Source organism: Rhyacophila brunnea, unplaced genomic scaffold (assembly GCF_057557595.1).
Source record: "Rhyacophila brunnea isolate RB1 unplaced genomic scaffold, BYU_Rbru_1.0 scaffold_136, whole genome shotgun sequence".
NCBI lineage: Eukaryota > Metazoa > Arthropoda > Insecta > Trichoptera > Rhyacophilidae > Rhyacophila > Rhyacophila brunnea.
The window spans coordinates 856,674-872,859 of NW_028232792.1; the positions used below are offsets into that span (position 1 = coordinate 856,674).

Below are 16,186 nucleotides of genomic sequence, written 5' to 3' on the forward strand. Positions count from 1 at the left end.
TTGTTAGTTTACACATTAGAAAATGAGGGATTTACCAAATTTGTATTTATGAAATTCATAAAAGAAAACGTAAAACTTGTGCCGTTTTGACTGCTATATTACTTAATGCAAGTCTAAATATAAATAACACAAAATTATAGGATTATCGGAAGACATTGCGAGAATCGACACTTTTCACTTTTGACAGCACGACTTTTTTATTCGTTCGTTGATCAGTAACAAAGCATTATTTACAAATCGGACTTTTGGCTCGCCAATGGAGCGCTGGCATAACAAAATGCTTTGGTTTGCAAACCAGTGGACCAGAAAGATTATAACGGGAAGGTGGCATGTGGAGATGTACCTAGGTACCAATTAAAGTTGAGTTTTGTATTTAATTTTCATAATAATTGCAAAATTTTTGTCTATGGCGAAATGTATATGTATATTAGTCTATGGCGAAATGCTTACGCACGTCACGCCTGTTACGTTCTGTGTGCCACAATAAACTCTAGGACCGATTGAATGCATAAAATGGATATTAAAGGTGAACGAGAAGACTCCGAACCTGTTGCAGAAGCGGAGAAATGGTTTGAGGTACCTGTGAATCATGATCCTAACAGCCAGCTGCTTGCCTACATAAAGCAAGAGGACACCGACGAGGCCGGATACACTTTTGAGGTTAGTTTTTCATAACGGATTGTTGTACGTCGTAGTATTGTTTGTTTTAAGACGTGTGTCGTCTGGCGTAATTAACAGTGTAGGTATGTATTTTGTGTACTAAAAACCGTATGCAAATTGCGACATAGGTACCTTTAAATATGAGTTTTCGTAACAATTGATACCATACCTAACATTGACATTGTTATTGATATAATTGCCCACAAACAAGGCATTTATTTCCATAACATAAAGTCAGCTGCTGTAAACATGGGACTCCGGATAAACGAAACTAAAACAAAATACATTCCTGTTCTCGACAGTGGAACACATAATAATACAAGCTTTATTACTGGCGGCCATTTTGAAACTGGATTCATTTGTTCTTCTAGGGTCCGTTGTCACGAACGTCATTTATTTTACAACGTTTTTATTAGCTCGTATTCTTATTTGTCCGGTGGTTGTTTATCCGGTACAAATCTTGCAATCGATTTTCAACTAACTTCGTGACTAGCTAGACATTTAAAACTTTTGGAATATATCAGAACACGATGCCAATTCATTTTTTAAATACTTTTAGCCATCTTTAAGTAGAATTGAATTCATTTTCAGTTAATTCTGTTTTGTATGAAAAGTTATTTCGGAAGAAATCCGTAATCCAATCCACTATTATTAGTTGCTAAGGGTCTGGGGTCCTAGAAACAATTTTTTTTAACAAGTACACATTTTTTTGATCTTTTAAGCTAGTCAAGTCAAGTTTATATAATTCAACAGAAAATTTAAAATGTTGTATACAAAAAGTTCTTTTTATTTATTTTTAATTAACATTGAGTATTCTTATTCTAAAGGTTGACCGGTTAGATGCCACGACCGTATATATAGGTACGGTGTACAATTCCATGGTCGCAGTGCCGGCCATAGCAAATGACCGTATATATACGGTCCACTTTGACACCTATTTTTACTATCCAATGACAATTATTTTAATAATTCAAACATATGGTATACACAGCAACATCTCTTGGAATCATGGTGTGATATTTTCGTATTTACACAAACATTTTTCTGCCTTAAAATCAGTGTTTTAAAATAGCTTCATCTCGTTACCGATATGTGTCGCTCAGCAGGGTTGACACACACATGTTGACAATATCAGTCAGTTGTCTCGTGATATTTGCATTGCTAACCAAACTTTGTTTCATGGGTGGAATACTGAAATATTGTGATTTTATAGTTTATTTCTTTTATGATAGTTTTATAATCGTGTGTAATTTTTGTGACAACCCTGACGTTTTTTGAAATATTTGGTTATGATTTTTTTTAATAAATGGCGAAGCAGGTGACAAATAGTGCATTAATTTAGTAAATCTATATGATATACTATTAATTTATTGCCAAAAAATATATATTTATTAGGTTTTATTTTTTAAAAGAAAATCGCGGCCCTTCATGCACGGCCATACTAAAACTCCCGGCATATAACCGGTTAATAGCGATTCAATTGGCCGACATAATTGAATATCGACAAGTTTCCTCCATTTATATTCATAATAATATTTTGTTTTATTTCAAATTAATTTATAGGTACTAGTTATGAATAATTGATATTGACAATTCAAATAATATCGTAGATCAGTACATATTATTATTGTTTGCAATATGCTTGTTGTCATTATATTTTAAAATACTCGTTCTTATTGAAGTTTGTCGTTAGATAATGACAGACACACCATGTCCACATTCAGAATGTAAGAGCTGAGACCCCTCAAGTGTGTGTTCGAGCTTCACACGTGTTGTCGGTCTTCTTAAAAATATTCTTGATTTTATAACAAAATATTTTGTTTTTCAGACTATTGTTTCAGATCCGGCAATAATACCATTGAAGTCAGACACTCAGCTAATTGACATCAAGACTGAGTTTATTGAAGAAAATTATGAAGATCCGCAACAGGATTGGTCTCATTCAGAGCGAGCGAATCGGGTAAGTAGTTTTATTTTAAATAGTGACAGAAATACTGATCGTGTAAGAGATGGAATGAACTGAATTCCAGAAATATTAATTATTAATTAAAAAAGTATACCTAATAGTTTTTATATTTTTTTGTCTGTTCTACAACAAATAAAAAAAATAACTACTCAAGTCCAACCGTTGTATATCCCATTGATTTACCATCTGAATTAGTTTAAATTTTACAACGTGAATAAATAAAAGCCGATGTTTTATTAATAAAAACAAAACGATCTGCTTGACCACCGTTGAATTTCTCAGTACCTACGTAATATTTTGTTTGCTATGGTGTTTAACTCCCATCGTTTAGGTCATTCTGAATTCCATGTACAATGGACTTACCTACACCTCAGTTGTTACACTTTCCTTACAACATGCAGTACTTTCACCTTACGCATGCTTCTTCATACGGTAACTGCAGGCGAAATAAAAGCCCGCACATGATGTGCGTTATAGCAGTGCTCCGCAACCTTTTCTCGCCCACAGCACACCAAAGATCTTCTCAGAATTCCACGGCACACCACACGTATAGCAATTTATATACCAAAATATGGACCCAACATCCTGAAGGGGGACCCCAAGTCAGGATTTTTGGCGGGACCCGCTACCTATCGCTAAGGTTAAAGTCCATGTGATACCGAAGCGTTGGAGCAGAACCTTTTATATACCACGGATTATAGGATGAAAATTTAATAATAAAAAAAACATCCGGAGCAGTGGAGCACTACATATATTCAGTGCTCCAGCTCCGCTCCTGCTCCGGGTAAAACCTCATTGCTCCTCTGCTCCGTGCTCCTGCTCCAACGCTCTGTGTGAGACTCTAAAATAGCGTTTTTCAAATGGTGTTCGAGATAAAATCAATGGTATTGATTGTATGTTTAGCGATTTTTTGTATTTATTAATATATTCACTTGATCTATGGATAGTTGTCGGATGAAGAATAATTTTATTATTTGTCGAGTAAATTGACATAAGTAATAATAATAATTTTTATCCTATTATATTATATATATATATATCCTATTAGAGCACATTTTTAATTTGTGTTTATCTCACTTATATGGTTGACCTGCCACGCCGGCCCCCTCTGAGCCTCGGTCCCCAGGCTAGAGCCCTGTCAGCCCCCCTTGTGGGGAACATGCACTAAAATTACATTAATTTACGTTTTTTTTATTTGATAAATAATTAAATATACGTACAAGCAACATATCACACGACAAATAACTAAATGGTACATATTTCTAAGTATTTGTATTATCAATATAATAACTAATTAATGTGATAACTCAGCTTGTTTCATTGAACGTAAATATTTTAACTTAGTATTTGAAAGAGCACACGAAGTTCTCGGTCAAGACCCTTCAAGCAAGACGGATTTTTATTTTTAATTATAACTTGAGTTGAAAAACTTTTCTCACCTAGGTATGTCGTAGAAAATGGAGCTGAACTGCGATAGTCTTGTCGGAAATCCGAGGATATTCTTTATTAACCGAAATCCAGAAAATAGCCAATGGAACATCGGCGAACTTCTGTTTTAGCGTCCCGTTGTTTCTCAATTCAACAAATTCCTCTAGAGTTTATAGGGAAAGTGCTTCTATTTTCGGCCTTGTTTCCAGAAGGGTTCGCATCCAGTCGTATTGATTGTATGTAAGTAATGATGAAATTTCTTTTGCAGAAAGTTCAATGTTTTTGAGATGGATCCAAAATTAAGTGCTTGTTTTCAGTGGTGGTCTAGTAGGTCCTTTGGTACATTTGTAGAGATCCTAGTCTTTACATCTTCTACTTTAGCAGAGCATGTCGATATATTTTCATTCTGATCTTGCATTTTTTTATTAAGTAAATATAGGTGCTCAAATATATTACCATCCATGTACGAATATTTGGCTATTAACTAAGTATTGTATACCTAATATACAAAATTATATGTATTGTTTTTTTGGGAGCATTGCGCCGCAGCACACCGGTTGCGGAGCACTGCGTTATAGAACGATCTCCTACCAGATTTGCCAATATCGATCGTTGGCTGCACCCTCATAAAATAACCGATTTGTTTTATTTTAAAATGTAGTTACTTATAAATTATTGTTTTTTTCAGGAGGCCACGAAACAATCTGATATTAATTTTCCTGGAGTTGATTTCAAAGTGGAGTATGTTGAAGATACAATGAGCCAAAGCATTCATGAGGATCCACAACCCGGTTGCTCTTATTCGGAATGCAATCCAGCAAATCAGGTATATAATCTAATTTATGCTGGATACACTGGATCTTAAAATAGTTCAAACGTCTTTATTTCCATGCAACATTCGGCATTTTACCTCAAGCACCTGGTCATATGGAATTTGGTGACTATATGCATGGGAACAGCCTGTATGTGAGGAATACTGCTCGTTTGCTATATCATACATAAACTGATAGTAGGGTATGCCAAAAAAAATATATTACTTTTATGGTTTTTTTTTATTATTTTTAAATTTATATAATATACTTAACTCATTGTTATTTTCACAACCCTTCCACTATTAAATCGCATACTAATTTCCAGGAAGTTGATTTTAACTATTGTATGACAACTTCTTCTTGGCTACGCTTCTAGGCGCTGTTGTCTACTAAATGGGAGGAGTTTGTTAGTTTATAATGGAATTGCGGGTAAAAATGGGCGGAGCATGTTAGTTCACAGTTTTAACACGTAACCAAAAAGATGTTGTCGTACTATACGAGTATCTTCCTGACACTAAGCCCCGAAGTAAATATTAGAGTCCGCAACCCCGATGCTCTTATTTATAATGCATACTAGTAAATCAATTACTTTTACAATATTCTATGATTTTTTAACAATATAGTTAGTATGACAGGAAGAAGTCCTAGTCTGCTGCTAAAAAAATATGTAGGTCGTCAGCGAATATAAATAGAATTAGGATTATTTGATCAAAATAGATGGGAGACTTGTGTTTTATTATGAATCCCATAAGGTAAAGTAAACACATTTAGCCAGATTCCGTATAAGTGCTATCTTAATTTATTTATTTATTTTTATTTATTTATTTGAAAAACAGACAAATTATTAATTCAGGACGTTCACAACATGACATTTAGAATAAAAATTACAAGTAATCAGTTAGGAAAATCAGAAAAAACAAAGTGGAGGAAAAAAAGAAAGCAAAAATAGTTTTATACAAAAGAAATAAAATTTAAGAAAACAACAATGATTCAAAAAGTACAAATTAAACAATAAAATAGAATTTAAAAAACAATATATAATGGATCGCCAAAAATATCTACATCTCTAGGGAGTGCATTGACCAACCGCACAGCCCTCGCTATTGGTGCCTGGTGAGCCTGACATGAGGAACCAGCTTTCACCCAAAATAGGTCATGGCTGCGACCACGCATGTAATTGACGGGTGTGTAAAAATTTAAATTTTCTAGAATATCGGGATTGAAAATGATACCACGTGAGAGCAGGGAAAAATGCTTTAAGAGCAGAAGTGACCTACGAGCTTCAAGAGAATGAAAGGCGAGCATGCCTTGAAGAAAGTTAGTCGGAAAATACTCGTTTGAGAAGGTGTCAAAAGGAAAATAATTATAAACTTTAAAATAGAGATGACGAAGAAATTTTTTCTGAACACGCTCTAAAACAAGCTTATAGGAAACTTCATAAGGACTCCAGATGATGGAGCCATACTCAAGAATACTCCGTACTAACGACACATAGAGTGTACGTAAAACAGTTGGATTCTTGAATGACTTGGCTTGTCTCATGACTAATCCTAGAAGCTTGCTCGCACGCAATGCCGTAGAAGTGATGTGCGAGCGAAATGATAAACGTGAGTCAAACAATATGCCAAGGTCTTTAATTTCTGATTGACGGTTCAGTAATCTATTTGACATATTGTAGTTGAAAATAATTGGAGATCTTGATTTTGAAAAGCTAATACACACACATTTATCAGTATTAAATTCGAGTTTATTTTTTTTCGCCCAAATTTCAATTGAGTTGAGATTATTTTGTAATATGTGACAATCTAATTCACTGTGAATTGACGCATATAATTTTAAATCGTCTGCAAAGAGTAAAAACTGGATTCCATTTATAACATTGACAATGTCATTGATGAATATAAGAAACATAATTGGACCAAGATTTGATCCTTGGGAAACACCTGAATAAGTTTGAAAGACGTCGGATCTACACCTTGCATACTCCACATATTGACAGCGATGCGAAAAGTAAGATTTGAAAAAGTTGATAAAATTTATAGATCCACCTACTGCACTTAATTTGTTATTGAGAATATCATGATCTACCCTATCAAAAGCCTTTGACATATCTGTATAAATTGCGTCCACTTGACAATTTACGTTCAGCGAATGAGATATGTACTTAGTATACGTCATAAGGTTTGTAACTGTTGACCGAGCTGATCGAAATCCATGCTGAGCGTCAGTCAGTTGACCATCTACATGTTTATAAATATACCTATGCAAAATAGACTCAAATAACTTAGCTGGTGCAGATAGAACAGCCACCGGGCGAAAATTTATTATTTCAGAGCGCGAGCCTTTTTTGTGCACCGAACGAATACGGGTTAGGCTCCAACAATCTGGGAAGACAGAAGTACTTAGGCTGAGATTAAATAAATATAGTAGGGGGTCAGTTAACAACTTATGACAGCCCTTTAAAATCCAAGGGGGGATACCATCAGGACCTACTGAGGATTTTGGATATAGTCGAGAGAAAGCATACACCATGTCAGTCTCATCCAGAAGGCAATATCGAAGGAGCTTTAGAATATACAGACATAAAATATTGAGCGAAACCGTTAGCAATGGACTGGGAGCCACTCAAAACATTCCCTTCCAGAGACATAGATGATAATTGAGCAGAAGAGTCGCGCGTACTTCTAACGTAATTCCAAAATGATTTAGGATCTGACGCTAACTTCCCCCCGATACCATCAATGTATGACTTATACGCAGCACCGATGGAACGATGCACACTCCTACGCAGATTAGAAAATAAAATATAATCGCTGAGACACTTCGATTTCTTCCATTTTTTGTGATGCAAGTGCTTTAGTCGAATGTTTTTAATTAAATCAAAATTGAACCATTTTGGGTAGTTGCGCGAAGAGCCCGATGATTTTTTTATAAAGAATGACTTGTCAAATACATTTTATATACATTGGTAAAATACCTTCACTGCAGCATTGACGTCACTAATTGAATATTAAATTTCCCAATCAACATTCTGAAATTCGTAATACATATGCAATAGGTCGCCCTTAAAGAAGTTCCACAAATTATTATTAATAAACTTCGATTCAATACATTCACTGTCTCCATTTCCAAAATTATGATGTTGAATACGACTATTTGTGAACCGTAAAGAATTTAATGGCAAATCTATTGAGAGCGCGGGGTGATATGCATCTTCAGGTATAAGTGGGTCGGCACAGGCATGTACCGGTACACAACAATCTGAATCCGCCAAAACTAAGTCCAAAATTCGCGATTTTACATTTCTAATCTCTGAAAACTGCTTGAGATTCATACAGGACTAAAAATGAGCAAACTCCAGATCGATATTTGTCGAGGATGAATACAAATTAAAATCACCAATGATGGTTATGCAATTTTCAACTGGCAATTTTTCGAAGTATGAAAAGAACGAATTATATGCATCGCGAGACGATCGCGGTGGAAAATACACGCAACAAACAATGAAAAATGACCCATTGCACCGTAATCGAATAATAACGACGTCAACAGCTGCAGCAAAGTGACAGTCAACAACAGATATACTGTCCACTCGGTCGGAGCGTACAGCAATGAGAACGCCACCACCTCTCTGTCCAAATCTACGGTCACAACGAAATACCAGATATCTTTCATCAAACAGCTCGGAATCACACATTGAGTCGTTGAGCCAAGTTTCGCTCAGACATATGACTGTAAAGTGAGATGCTAGAACATCATTTCGCAGATCAACGGACTTAGTTCGAAGACCCCGAACGTTTTGATAATAGATATTTAGCTTCTGAAATGAATTAATATTATTTGGACGTCACAGTTTCGGACTACGAGAAGGCCGTTTCCACTGCCACTCGCTTACGACCGAGTTAACAGGCCAAATATTGGGTATCATAAATTTGTTTACATCCGACTCCGGAACGACAACTTTAAATGAAGCATAATTCTTCTTTGTTAGAAGTTTATGAACAGATATTTTCACACCAGCTACACTGTCGTTTAAAAAACTAGTCAATGCCTCCACGGTAGTATCAGGATGAAGCGACCAAACGTGAATTAATTTTGTCTTCTCGATACCAGAGCAGGAGGCAGTGCCTGATTTGGTACCTCTAATGTTAACAGCTGCTTTGGTAAACTTGTTGTTTTGACGTTTGCTGCTTTCCACCGTGGTCCATATTTTATCATCAGTGCCGGCTGACTGCGACAAATTGCCTTGGAAAGGGGCCGGTGTGGCCGGTAAAGCCACTACATTAACTGTTTCCGCACAGCTGGGAGCGACAGGTGGCTTACTCATGGTTAATTTTTTTGTTTTCGACCTTATAATGACTGTTGTCCTAGAACGGACAGCAGGGACTGGACTGACCGGAGAGATTGGCTGTACAGCAGTGGTAATAGTCGATGGCTGCTCCAAGGAAATGGACTCCAGATGACAGCTGCATTTGTCACACAATCCAATAGCGATTACATTCTGAAGAGCTTCCACTCGGTCAACAGCTGACTTTAATAATGCGAGCAATTGAACCAATTCCATTTTTGTATTCATTTTAATTTTTAAGGTCTTACACATACCCTACGTAGTGTTAAACGTGACCCAAATTGAGGTGCATTTCGCATTCTGTCACGGGCTGCCGCTACGGGAAAAAAGTGTGTAATGTCGTTGTTGGTGTTGAAAATGTTATCAGACTGATGCTCCTACCCCGTAGCACATTTTGAACCTTTAAACGAACATTGTCAGTTGGCAAAATCTTCCGTAATCACTAAAACAACAATGGGGTCACTTCACATTGAACGGCACTGTAGCGACACCTGCATGACGTTTTGAACGTTTTTATCATACTCCACAATATGCCTGCACTTTTCGAATGTCATATCAAAATCATATTTTTTTTTAGCGGTTGACATGTATTTGCGATAAGAACGTTGTATATTATCTATGGTCTGCAGGTTGGGTTCTATTATCAATGGATGTCATGCCGCATGTAATTTAACATACGCACACATAGAAACTGTTAATGTTAATTGAAATTAGCATGAATAATTAATAATAATTCAAATTACTAATGCATTACAGTAGGCACTCTTCATCAGTGGCGACAGCGTGACAGTAGGCGACATGCACCTCAATGTGGGTTGCGCTTAACATACATTATAATGTAGTGTTGGGAATATAAACAATCGTCTGAAATGATATATTTATGATCCATGCGTATTTACTTGAAATAAAGATACCGATATAACTTATCAACAGACCATTTCTTTCTGTAAATTCTATTCTCCCTGTATGTCAAGATTTTTACATAAATCTTTAAGGTGTGTGATGTTTTAAATAATATTCTCTGATATACCTATGTCGTATGCCTATATGTTAATGCGATGCTTCACGTTCTTATAGTTCATTCCTGCATCCACTACCATGGCACATTCCGCTACTCTCAGATTGCCAGAGAGAATCATAGAAGAACAGGAGCCATACGATGAAATACAGATTGCTTCTCAAGAAATTAAAAAAGAATTGAGGCCATATGAAATGATTACTAATATAGACAGTCCCACTGCTAAACGTAAGCATACACAATCTTACGCCATAGACCCCAAATTATTAGTAGCCGTAATAAAACTAGAAAAAAAATCGTTTAATAAAGCAAATTTTGCGTGCAGTTTTTGTTTTGATTTTTTTGCATCGTTATCTCTATTGAAGCTTCACGAAGCGTTTCATAAAGAATCAATAGCGGGTAAAATGGAAAATTTCAAAGGCATTCGATATGGTTTCAAGAATCTAAACATAATGAATCATTCTAAGGAAAAGCTACATAAATGTAACCAATGTAATTACACATGTATAAGATCTTGTGACATGAAAAGGCACAAAATGACTCATTCTGGTAAAAAGCAATATACATGTGACCAATGTAATTACTCATGTATAAGATCTAGTGACATGAAAAGGCACAAAATGACTCATTCTGGTAAAAAGCCATTTAAATGTGACCAATGTGATTACTCTTGTATAGAATTTAGTAATCTGAAAGTACACAAAATGACGCATTCTGGGGAAAAGCCATATAAATGTAATCAATGTGATTACTCGTGTATTCAGTTAAGTAACATGAAAGCACACAAAATGACTCATTCTGGTGAAAAGCCATTTAAATGTGACCAATGTGATTACTCATGTATATCATCCAGTTCTTTGAAAATACACAAAATTACTCATGCTGGTGAAATGCCATTCAAATGTCTTCATTGTAATTACTCATGTAGGACATATTATAGCATGAAATTGCATAAAAAGACACGTCATTCAGTTGTAAACCTCTTAAACAGTCAATTCTTCTAGTTTTAGTTTTTTATACCTCCCTTTCGAAATATTGATGATTATGATTTGATTATGCCTTTAACATTTTCGAATTCTCTGTCCTATGTAACACTGATCTAATGTATTTATTAATCATCTATATCAGTGTTTCTCACGTGAAATTTAACTGTGGCCGCACAATTAAAATTAACAGTTCTGTGGAAACGTCAGGCGGCCGAACCAAATTTCACTTTTGTTGTAATTGAAAAAATTAAAGCCAAATTTTATTTAGGTATTGAAAAAATTGATCAATTTATTTATAGAAAAGACTATTTGATAAAATAAATACTTTTAAATATATCTATTTATGTGTTTTAAAAATAATGCAAAAGATAATTCCTCAATACTCATTTTTTCCAATGCGAGCTGCATGGCTGCTTCTAAGTATACATCTGCCAACTGGCTTCGATATTTGTTTATTATGAAGTGCCATACACTGAATGATCTTTCACAGAACACAGTAGTAGGAAAAATCGATAATATTAATGAAACAATTGTATCCAATTCTTTGAATTGACTTGATTCTTAGTCAACGTATAAATTTTTCAACCGTGGTATTTAAAAATGGTTTTTAAGTACTTGGTCATAACTCATTTCAAAGAACGCATATTTAACGTTGGCCCAGTAAATTAAATTAATTTCAAAATTAATAAAAATGATAGTCCGTAGTTCCATTTTTGACCGTTCTTTAGATAAGATTGTAGGACTGTACGCGTTTTCATAATGTTGAAAATGTATAGGTTTTGCTTCTCACAAAAAAGACAACAGAGAACGCAAATGGATTAATCTTGGAATAAAAATATGATCTTGTTTTTACATATTGTTCTATATAAAATAACATAGTATTATTGTTTAGATAAAACTGGTAATAAAAAACACAAATAATTACACAGTTATTTACAAACAAACAAAAAAGTTTATTATATTACCTACCTATTTACAAATGTGTATTTTTAAAATATTTTATGAAATAAAAATATAACATGGGTTCGTTTTTGACATATTATTGTTTATAAATTATTTGTTTATATAAGCCCACTAGACACAATATATAGGTAGGTATGTTGAAAATTTAATTACATAGTTAATAATTACAATATTTTGTCTATTTAACATAATATTATCATATTCAATCATATCAATATCATAATATATTCATACAAAAAATCGAATATTGATGGTATTGAGGACTCTTTCAGCTGGATAATGTGTCCACCTCTCATGAAATCATTTTCCAAGAAATAATGCTTCCCACGCAATAAATAATATTGAGAGTGCACCCATCTCTCCCGCCTGTCTGCATCCACAATTTTAGAAGAACTTGATATCTGAAATAATTTAATTTACTTATGTAATATTACAAAATTGCTACATATCGTCACCTAAATGCGCGGAACTTGTAACTCCATATTGACCAACTTTACAGGAGGAAGAAAATATTAAAATTTAACGGACAGGTTTAGGAAAATTTTGAAAAAATGCTATCAGTAGTTTAATGTTATAAATGCGTAAATCTGGTCATTTTTACCAAATATTTATTAATAAAGAATATAGAGGGTTACATGGTTTGCTTTTGTTTTTTTTTTAGATTTGAGCTGGGAGTTACAATGTTTGAATTAAAATAAATAGTACTTACCAAGTTTGTTTACGTTGGAAAATTGTATATGTTACGCCCAATGTTCGAAATTGAATATTACATGAAATGGTCAAAATTTTGCCTAAATCATGAAAAATGCAAGCCCGTTGCCTTATTCATGAATTAGACAAAATATCTGGAGAGTTCGTGAAATCGGCAGTAATTTTTCTGCCTACTTCATGTCTTGGACAAATTAGATAGTAGCGCTACGGTGGTATTTTTTGCAACTAAACTAAATGTATCAAATGCAAGAATTTTATTGAAAAGTATTTTCGCGATTTGATTCGTGCTTGGGTATCAATTGTGCAATGGTCGATTTAATGTTTGTGATAGTTTTAGAATTACAAAACCTAACCTAACCTAACCTAATAATAATATTATTATATTATGTCCAATTATAACTGATAAAACCATCCGTATTAAATTTACTTTTTCTTCTGTCATGTTGACAGTTCAAGAATTCCATACCGTGGCGAATTCATGTACTCAGCAGAAAAATGACCTAATTCATGAATAAGGCAACAGGCTTGACTATTACATGAATTAGCGAAAATTTTGCCCATTTCATGTAATAGTCAATTTCGCACATTCGGTGTAACATAATTATACATAGGGGAAATAGGCATTGCATAAATGAACGAAAAAAGACTTACATAATCAAAGTGTATTCAAGTTAGGTTTCAAATGGCAGATTAGAAAAAAAATAGTGGCAATCAGCCTCCATACTTGCTTTCAACGACTGAAGGTACCTATTCGTACTTATTTAATTTTATTTTAAGCCTTTCTTGATATAGTTGAGGGAGGCTGTCAAAGAATAAATTTCGGTTGCATAATAGTGATTACTTTAATTTATTCGTACAGGAAGCTCTTGCCAGTCATCACTAAAACGCAGTTTGAAATTAATATTTCCATTTATTCCATCCATTATATTGCAGTGCTCGAATAAATTAGTTACGAATATGTTTTAGTTTTCCTCCTGGTCGTATGGATTTGTAAAATTTAACATCATTAAATATTTTGTCTTTTAGTCTTCAATCTCTTTGTATTTTCCATTTTTGACAAATAATGTACTGAATATGCAGTTATATTGCTTATTAAAATGGGCACATACATATTATTCTATTAACATTTCCAATAGTAGTCTTTTGTAGCCAGTACAGCGGTTGAAAAACGGCGTCCAATTTCAAATTGCGTACCGTCGTGACCCCGAGCTTCGCCTGCAGTACCTTACATCGCCTATTTTAGTTAAACCTAAAAATTACCCTTCTTTCTTTGACAATGGCATTCCTACTATCTTTCCAAGATATATGTTTTATAGTGGTAACATTTGTGCCAAAATTTTAATCTAACTTCATGTGGATGTGTCAGGAAAACACGTTTGTTTGTGATGCGGGAGTTTCGAGTTACGAATTGTCTTACAAAAATTTGTCTGTAAAAAGAATCTGTTGAAGGTAAGTTATTATTTTTGTATTCTATAGGTTTAATGAAGTTTTATATTTATAAATTGAAAACATTTAGAACTCTATCTTGGATTATAAGCATTTAATTTGAATTAATAAGAGACTCTAGCCTTTTCCCGCCAAAGTGATCCCAGCTTCGCCTACGCGTAGGGTTGGCACCACCATGTGTACTTTTTATTATTTTACATTCCATGAATTATGTTTTTGAAATATCTGTATTAAAATAATATGTCTGCATGATCTTGTCAACAAATATTACTTATTAACTACATGAGTATATTTTTTGTTTTAGATAAAATATTCCGTGCGAAGAAAATGTCTAATAAAAAAAGAAATTACACCACCAAAAACGACGAAGAGATGATGAATATTGCATTAGAATTAATGCGAGATAAAAAGTTATCGTCGTATCAAGCGGAAAAACAATTTGGCATTCCAAGAAGAACATTGCTGGATAGGCTACATGGTAAACATGTAAAACCAGTTGGTTCTCCAACCCGTCTTACTCAGGAAGAAGAAGACAAAATTGTGAAAGTTTTAATTGCTGCTGGGGATTACGGTTGTCCACTGACTCTGCTGGACTTAAGACTTGTGGTGCATCGATACCTATTGTCCAATGGGCGACAATTTTTATTCGATGGCAATCCGCCAGGGAAAAAATGGGCATATTCTTTTCTTAAACGTAACAAAGTTAATTTAACAACACGATCCACTCAAAATATAAAAAGATCACGCGCCGAAAAAAATTCAAGTGAAATCGAAATGTATTTCAAAAACTTGAAAGAGACATTGAAAGATGTACCACCGGAAAATATATTAAATTATGATGACACCAATTTGGTGGATGACCCGGGTGCGTCCAAGTCCATTTTTCGCCGCGGTGTTAAATATCCAGAACGTGTAGTGAATTACACAAAAGGATCAATTTCTGTGATGTTTGCCATATCTCCAGGTGGTGTTTGCTTGCCACCGTATGTGGTTTATAAAGCGGAACATTTATTTCACCAGTGGCGAATAAATGGACCTATTGGAGCAAGATATAACAGGAGCAAATCTGGCTGGTTTGATTCTGTTATTTTTGAAGGCTGGTTCCAACAAATAGCTATACCTTGGGCTAATTCTAAAATTGGACCAAAGGTTATAATTGGAGATAATTTGGCGACACACATCAATCATTACGTTGTAGATTTGTGTCAATCAAACAATATTAAATTTGTTTTTTTGCCACCAAACTCGAGTCATTTGACTCAACCGTTAGAGGTTTGTTACTTTGGGCCCATGAAGAAGTTGTGGCGTACTATATTATTAAAATATAAATACCAGAATCCAAGAGAAACATCTCTAAATAAGGCACATTTTCCAGAACTTCTTAAACAGCTGATTAACGAATTGGACGAAAAAAGGCATAATATTACTAGTGCTTTTGTAAATACCGGCATATACCCTTTTAACCCAGAGAACGTACTGCGGAAATTTCCTGATGTATCAAATAGAAATGAATATTCAATAGAAATATCATTTTTAGATTACCTGAAGGAAAATAGGTCACCCAACCCTATGAAGAAAGAAAGAAATTAAAGACTTTACATCTAGCCTGGTACGTCTGCGTCAACTTACAATTTCCCCCCAGAACGTTCAAATACATCCAGTAAAATAATTGTTCCAGAATATGCTAATACATCAGCGAATAGCATAATTGTACCAGAACATTCTAATGCATCTAATGAAATAGTTCTACCTGGAACATCTAAAGATCCAAAAGATTGGAAATGCTCAGAACACGAAAGGCATCAAAACAAAAAAATTACAGTAACTTCGGATATTCAAATAATTCCA

At 34.4% G+C, this 16,186-nt stretch overlaps 1 protein-coding gene across 1 annotated transcript; it reads left to right on the forward strand.

Annotated features, from left to right (window-relative positions):
- Window positions 1-469: 469 nt before the first annotated feature.
- Window positions 470-11,557, forward strand: LOC147076029 (uncharacterized). Its single transcript, XM_085941755.1, has 4 exons — window positions 470-660; window positions 2,489-2,620; window positions 4,743-4,880; window positions 10,292-11,557. Exons 1-4 carry the CDS (start codon window positions 505-507, stop codon window positions 11,234-11,236), a joined length of 1,371 nt encoding a protein of 456 aa, XP_085797881.1. The 5' UTR covers window positions 470-504; the 3' UTR covers window positions 11,237-11,557.
- Window positions 11,558-16,186: the final 4,629 nt, after the last annotated feature.